Source organism: Neophocaena asiaeorientalis, unplaced genomic scaffold (assembly GCF_003031525.2).
Source record: "Neophocaena asiaeorientalis asiaeorientalis breed wild unplaced genomic scaffold, Neophocaena_asiaeorientalis_V1.1 scaffold815, whole genome shotgun sequence".
Taxonomy (NCBI): Eukaryota; Metazoa; Chordata; class Mammalia; order Artiodactyla; family Phocoenidae; genus Neophocaena; species Neophocaena asiaeorientalis.
The window spans coordinates 64,876-72,169 of record NW_020172682.1 but is presented as its reverse complement, the minus strand read 5'-3'; the positions used below and the strand labels follow the sequence as shown (position 1 = coordinate 72,169).

The 7,294-nt window shown below is 60.7% G+C and overlaps 1 protein-coding gene across 15 annotated transcripts in view; it reads left to right on the top strand.

Moving 5' to 3' along the window:
- TTYH1 (tweety family member 1) overlaps positions 1–7,294 on the top strand; it is a 66,631-nt gene that overhangs the window by 58,453 nt on the left and 884 nt on the right. For 9 of the 15 annotated variants that reach the window (XM_024739798.1, XM_024739793.1, XM_024739796.1 and 6 more), the window contains 9 exons: positions 77–297; positions 1,008–1,088; positions 2,735–2,830; positions 4,107–4,179; positions 4,507–4,582; positions 5,090–5,145; positions 5,289–5,381; positions 5,629–5,721; positions 6,993–7,135. In XM_024739798.1, coding sequence (XP_024595566.1) covers positions 77–297; positions 1,008–1,088; positions 2,735–2,830; positions 4,107–4,179; positions 4,507–4,582; positions 5,090–5,145; positions 5,289–5,381; positions 5,629–5,721; positions 6,993–7,135 — 932 coding nt within the window. Of the gene's footprint in view, positions 1–76; positions 298–1,007; positions 1,089–2,734; positions 2,831–4,106; positions 4,180–4,506; positions 4,583–5,089; positions 5,146–5,288; positions 5,382–5,628; positions 5,722–6,992; positions 7,136–7,262 lie in introns of all 15 variants that reach the window. The other 6 variants (XM_024739803.1, XM_024739804.1, XR_003002519.1 and 3 more) reach the window with 5 other exon arrangements.

The following is a 7,294-nucleotide window of genomic DNA, read 5'->3' as shown; positions in this document are numbered from 1 at the left end:
CCCCAGCCCTGTCGCCCAACCCCTGGCCGCCCCAGAGAACGCCCTCCCCCGACTCCAGGCCCACCCCTGTGCGCAGGTGTTGGAGATGGTGGAGAGGTTGGATGAGGCCGTGAGGACAGAGCTGACCACTCTGGAGGAGGTGCTGACGCAGCGCACGGAGCTGGTGGCGGCCACCCGGGGGGCTCGGCGGCAGGCGGAAGCCGTGGCCCAGCAGCTCCAGGGGCTGGCCTTCTGGCAGGGAGTGCCCCTGAGCCCCGTGCAAGTAGCTGAAGATGTGTCCTTTGTGGAGGAGTACAGGTAGGTGACCGCTCTATCTGCTCCGTGTGGCAGGGAACCCCTGCCTGGGTGATTGTGCCCCCAGGGGACATTGGGGGACATATCTGGGGGGGGTCACAACTGGGGGAGGGGATGCTACTGGCACCAGGTGGGCAGAGACCAGAGATGCTACTGAATATCCTACAGTGCCCAGGACAGCCCCCAACGGCAAAGGGTTATCTGTGCTAAGTGTCAGTAAGTGACAGCAACCCTGGCGTAGAGAGGCGGACCGAGTGATGGCGTGCCCGCTCACGTGTCCATCCGTTTACCCCCTCCCTCAATGTATTCACTCCTTCGTTCACTCATCCTTGACTCAGCCATTCCTCAAGGCACTCTTGCACTTCACTCATGGAATCTCAGACTAACCAGGTCACTCCCTCGGTTGTCCAGCTGACGCGTGTATCCATCCAAGAGATGTTTATTTACACCTTCTGGTGAGAGAGGTGTACCCCAATGGTCAGGACCATGAGCTCTAAAGCCAGACGGCCCTCCCTAATAACCACGTGATCTTAAATAAGGTACATACCAGCTCTGTGCCTCAGTGTTCCCACCTGGTACCCGTGGGAATAATGGGTCGCAATACCCTCATTGGATTGTGGAGGGTCTGTTGAGTCACTATCTGTCAAGTGCTTACAGGGGCGACCAGCACACATTATATAGGTGTCTGTAAAATATGTTTTTTTTTAAGATAGAGCGATGAACAATGAATCCTGCCTGTCTCACGGTGGGCGGACCAATAAGAAATGCATGAATGAGATATTGTCTGTAAGGTGGTGAGTGTTAAGAGCTCTGGAGAAGAGTAGGTGGGAGATGGGAACGGGATGGTCTGGAGACAGAGGATGGCAGTTTTGGGAGTTGGGGGGGGTCATCCGGGAAGGCCACACTGAGAAGGTGACATTTGAAGGACATCTGGGACGGCCATCTTTCCCAGCAGCCAGCATGACGGAGTGTCCTCATTGCTTCATCCGCAAGGAATTATTTCTTTTGTTCATCCGACAACTGAGGGTCCCAACCAGACATGGGAGCAGAGACAGGGAAGACTTGGTCCTGGATTCTGTGCTCCAGGAGGGCAGGCAGACCTGGGCTGAAGGAGTCCGCAATGAGGAACCCCCCTGCAGGGCATCAGACAGGCCTGGGTCCCAGTGAGTTCAAGTTCTGGGTTCTGGCCAAGCTCAGGGGTGCAGGCCCTGGGCCTCAGCCCTGTTTCAGCGGGGGCTGAGGGTAGCTGTGTGGACTACACCTGGGTGAGGCAGACCCATCATTAACGGGAAATAGCCTCTGGGTTCACCAATACAAGAGTGCCTGACACTTGGGAGTCCTTCAAGGAACATGGCCGGCTTCCTGGAAGGAAATCGGGGCCCCCAGCGGGAGAGCTTTGCTGGGGGAGTTCTTGGTGGCTTAGGGCAGAAGTGCTACCTGCCCCTGAGGGAAGTGAAGTGAAGCTGGGACACACGAGCTGGCGGTGAGGACATGGCAACCAACAGCCTGGAGGTCAGCTGGAGCCGCTGGGTCCAGGTTCTCCTTTCCGGGGACAGCCTGACCAGCCAGCAGTCCAGGAAAGAAGGGCACAGTGAGTCCCCACAGGGGTCTGAGCAGAGGCTGCCACGGAGGGGGGTGGCCGTTCCCTTGCCGCTCTGGCGACGTGGGGATCGCTGAGAGCGATGCTATTTATTGAGCATCTCCTAAGTGCCAGGCGCTGTGCTGCGGCCCCATGTACAGATGTACAGATGCGGCCTCATGTCCAGATTCACTCTGCAACCAGAGTGAACTGACCATTAGCTAATACTGAATTCTTAAATGACATTAAAAGTTTCCTGATTCGTCTTCAAGCTGATATTTAAGTGCGTCCATGTTGGCGCTCTTCTCGGTGCTCTGTGTGTCACTACTCCTTAGCCTCACGACGACCCTTGCGAGTAGGTGCTGCTGTTCTCCCCGAGTTACTGGCGGGGAAGCCGAGACACAGGAGGCAAGGTTACTGAGACCCAAGTTGCAGGCAGGCAGGAAGCGGAGGGGCTGGCACTGCGACCCAGGCCGTCTGCCTGCAGACACTGAGCCCTCGGGTCGTGCCCTGTGTCGCTGAGTACATGCCTGGGAATGAGTCCCTCTGCCCTCCAGGCTGGGGTGGAGGGGCTGGGGCCCTGAGAGCGTGCCACTCACAGGGTTCATGCGGGGTTCGGTCAGGGTACAGTCCTGGGACCTGTGTTCTAAATGGCTCCAGTGGCCGGCCTCCCAGTGCACCCACTTCACAGATGGGCCTGGCTGTGGCCTGGAGACTGGGCATCAGGGAGACCACGTGTGCAGGCAGAGCCGGGAGAACGGGCAGGTGCTGGCACCCTCTGCCGAGTCCTGGTCTGGGAGCCTGGGCCCGTGAAAGGCTGGATTTGCTGCTTCAGCCTCAGCCCTGTCACCCCCTCCCCAGGTGGCTGGCCTACGTCCTCCTGCTGCTCCTGGAGCTGCTGGTCTGCCTCTTCACCCTCCTGGGCCTGGCAAAGCAGAGCAGGTGGCTCGTGATTGTGTAAGTCTGGGTGGCTTCCTGGCAGTGGCACGTGTCACTGAGATCCCACAGCGCTCTTCCGAGAGGGGCCACGGTCCTTCCCAGGTTTCATTCCCTTGTCCCACGAACCTCCATGGAGTTCCTGGGCTGGGGTGGCACATAGAGATCAGGCTCAGAGCTGCCCAGGAAGGCGGTGGGCAGGAAACAGGCTGTCCTCACAGCAAGAAGTGCCCCCGAATCCTAGAAAAGCAATGATGGTGATGCTTGTGCTGAGGATTGGGGTGATCACTGACCCTCTCGGTTGCTACGGCAACCCTGTGAAGGAGGTGCCTGGCAGATGCCTACTGGAAGATGAGGGCCCTGAGGCAGAAAGCTGTCACGTGGCCTGGCGGAATTGAGGACCACCCTCTTACTTAAAGGTTCATTCTGTATGCCCGATGCTCTTCTGGAACCCTCGCACTAACCCTATGAGGAGGCCCTTTCCTTCTCCCCATGTGACAGAAAGGGAGACTGGTGCTCAGAGAGGTTAGGCCACTTGCCCAAGGCTGCACAGCCAGAAAGTGCTGGAGCTGGGATTCCACCTAGGCCAACCTATTCCACTTGGAGGAGCCTTTGTATCCTCCCTGGCCCTGAGGGGGGCCACGCTTGTGCCCGCCACCATTCCCACACTCCCCCCGGGGTGAGAGGTCCTGCCATCCCATCCAGGCCGCCCTGAAGCTTGAAGATGGTAAAGCACAGTGGGCAGGGCAGGTCTGGGGCTTGGGGCCAGACCTTCAGTTTGGCTCCCTCCAGGTGCCCTTCTTTCTTGCTGACCACCCTCAAAGGCTGATTCCCCACCCCCCCCACCCGAACCCCATCCCCAGAGAAAACCTGGAAGGCAGTTTCAGCCCTGGAGCTGTCTCCACTCCTGGGAGGAGGAGTCTGGGCTGAGAGGGAGGCTGACCAAGCAATGGGTGAACCTGGGAGCAAGGTCCTGCGGAATTCAGAGCAGGGAGATGGGGCCCAGGGGTGGGCGGTCCGGAGCAAGGCGGGAACAGACGTGGGCTGGATCCGGCCAGCCCCTCACCCCGTATCCTCCCCCAGCAGGGCCAGGTGTTCAGTTTGACGTCAGCAGCCACGGGTCCACACCTCTCCCCCAACAGCTCCTCTGCCCCTAGTTGTTATCCTCTTGGCTCCAGAGGTGGGTGGAGGGTAGGGCTGGGGCTGTGATGGGATTAGGGGTGGGGGAAGGGAAGAGGTGAGGTGGGAGATTAAGAACCCCAGAACCCCCAAGTCCAATCCCTCCTGCCCACCGTAGGATGACGGTGATGAGTCTCCTGGTTCTTGTCCTGAGCTGGGGCTCCATGGGCCTGGAGGCAGCTACGGCCGTGGTGAGTGGTGTGGGACAGGCCCTTGGGCTCCAAGACTTAAGGGTGCCAAAGGCCCCTAACTCCTGGATCCTGGGGCAGGATGGGAATAAATGCCTTAGGTCCTGAGAGGAAAGACTTGGGGGCCAGGAACACAGGTTCTGAAGTTTCCAGCCAGTTTCCTAGGTCCCGAGGGCCTGGACTTCTGGACACTTGGGTCTGAGGGAGGAGGGACTGGGGGTCTGGACTCCTGGGTCTGAGGGAGGAGGGGCTAAAGGGCACTCAGTTCTGTGGGAGTGTGGAATGGGGGCAGTTTCTGTTCTGAGCCCCCTTTCCTGCTGCCCCTCTCAGGGCCTCAGCGACTTCTGCTCCAGTCCGGACACCTACATCCTGAACCTGACCCGGGAGGAGACTGGCCTTGGCTCAGGTGATCGCATCTCCAGGCGCACGCCCTGGGTCCTCGGGCCTCTCTGCGCGGTCCTCCTGGGATGGGGTGAGGGTGAGCAGCCAGCTGCCAGGCCCTGCCCCGTCCTGCAGAAGCTCTCGGCACCTCCCCTGGTGCGCTGGAACAGAGGGAGGGATAAAGATGATGGAGTCAGGAGAAAGGGGTCCTCAGGCTGGAGCTGAGGGGTGGCAGGATTTGGCCACTTGGAGAAAATGGGGGGAGCACAGTTGAGTCAAGGGGAGGGTGGCAGAAGCAGGGGCTCCCCGGGAGTGTGTAGATCAGCGTGTTTCTGGCTGTGGCTGGAGCAGAAGGGATTAGGGGCCGGGAGGGCTGCCAGTCTCAGAATGCGAGGTCATTGGGACCACAGGAGGGTCCTGAGCTGGGAGGGGTGGAAAGTGTGGCCTTGCCCCCTCCTGCCTTTCCCCAGGGAGGCCCCGGGGCTCAGGCTCACAGCCTCCCCCCTCTTCCCCTCTTCCCTTGCCGCTTCAGACATCCTGAACTATTATTTCCTCTGCAACCAGGCCGTCTCCAACCCCTTTCAACAGGTTAGGGCTGCGGGCAAGGGAACCGGGTGGAGGAGGCGCGCGGCTGGGGCCTAGACTTAGGGATGCTGGGGGAGGATGAAGGCGCCAAGTGGGCGGGGGGTGTCAACCGCTGGGTCCTCCTCCCTCCTTCTGGCTTCCCGCAGAGGCTGACTCTGTCCCAGCGAGCTCTGGCCAACATCCACTCCCAGCTGCAGGGGCTGGAGCGAGAAGCTGTCCCCCAGTTCCCTTCTGCTCAGGTCGGCGGGGCCGGGTGCTCCTTCTGCACCCCGACTCCCAGGGGAAGGAGGGGAGGGAACCTGGGTGTGTGGGCAGAGCCTTAGAAAAGGGGCGGGGCGGTGGCTGTGGGCCGGGGGTCCGCAGAAAGGGGCGGGGCGGCAGCTGTGGGTGGGGCCCTGGCTTTGTGAGCCCGCCGAAAGGGGCGGGGCCTGAAGAGATGGGCGGAGCCGGAAGAGTTCCTGAGATAACAACCCCCTGCCACCGCAGAAGCCTCTGCTGTCCTTGGAGGAGACGCTGAATGTGACAGAAGGAAACTTCCACCAGTTGGTGGCACTGCTGCACTGTCGTGGCCTGCACAAGGTGACCCCTGTCGCCCTCCCCGAATTCTTCTCGCAGGGGAGCCTCTGCCTAGACCCAGAAACCTAGGAATATCCTTTCTGCTTCCTGTTCATTCCTCCAGCAAGTTCTGCTGGCCCTTCTGAAGCCCGTCTGGGCTCTGAGCACAGCTCACACTGTCACCGCTGCTCCCGGCCCCAGGGCCTCTTCCCTGTTCCCTGCTTGCCTGCCTCCATCTGTCCTCCGCACAGCAGCCAACAGCCCAGTGAGCCTTTTAAGCACAATCTGATCTTCCTGCGCTTAAAACCCGCAGTTACCCCTGCAGGCGGATTAAGGTCCTGGCTTCTCGCCTGACCTCGGGGGCGGTTTCGGCCTCAGCCCTTTGCTTCCCCCTAGCCCGCACCCCTTCCCCCAGCAGCCTTGCGGGTCTCCCAGACAGCAGTCCCCCACCTCCCATCGGCCGGGTTCCTTCCTGCTGGTGCCATCTTGCTGTCGGGACCCCAGTACTGCTTTCCAAACCCCCTCTCTCATTAGCTCATTGTGGTCTGAAGCGACCTTCTGGGGCCTGGTTGCTGAAGTTTCCCCGGTACTTGGAGCAATGCCTGGCACAGAGCAGGCCCTCGGCCAGCCCCTGCTGAATGACTTATGGCTGGCCATTCAGGAAATGGTGCTTCTGCCGATTTCCGGGGATGACAGTAATGTCAGCCAGTGTTTACTGAGTGTGCGTTATGTGTAGGGGGCATTTCTATACCAGTTGTTCTTCTAAGCCTTATTCTCAGTGTTGTTCTAAGCCAGCGATTTTGCCCCAGGGGATGGTGGCAATGTGTGGAGACATGTTCGGGTGTCACGGCTGGGTGGGAGGGGTGCTACTGGCATCTCGTGGCTGGAGGCCAGGGCTGCTGCTCAGGGACCTGCAGTGCAGAGGCACCACCCCCCGCTGCCACCCCGTTCAGCACACGCACAGTGATCTGCCCCAATGTCAGACGTGTCCAGGTTGAGACGCCCGGCACTCAACCGAGGCTGAGCTGCTGTGGCGTCTGGGCGTGGGGGGTGTGGAGGGAGGGTTCTCGGTGATGGAGGGGAAGCCGCAGCTTGGGTTCCTGTTCGCAGGTGTGATAATGACAATGGCCACAGCGCCTACCGTGTGCGGAGCGCTTTCTGCGTGCCAGGCCCTGTGCTGAGCACGGGCGACCGGGGAGGAAACTGAGGGACTTATTCAACGTTGCACAGCCAGGTGCACGGTCTGGGCCGTGTGCATTGCCCGCTGACGCCCTCTCCCCCGCCCCCCGCCCCAGGATTATGGCGCAGCCCTGCGGGGCCTGTGTGAGGACGCCTTGGAAGGCCTGCTCTACCTGCTGCTCTTCTCCCTCCTGTCTGCGGGGGCCCTGGCCACCGCCCTCTGCAGCCTGCCCCGCGCTTGGGCCCTCTTCCCACCCAGGTCAGGAGGGGAGGGGGGCAGGGTCTTGGCGGAGGGGATGGGGGAGAACCATTGAGCCACTGTTAGGGGGCAGCCTCCTGATGGACCCCCATCCTGTTTCTCTGCCACTCCTCCCCTTGCACCCCAGTGACGACTATGATGACACAGATGATGACGACC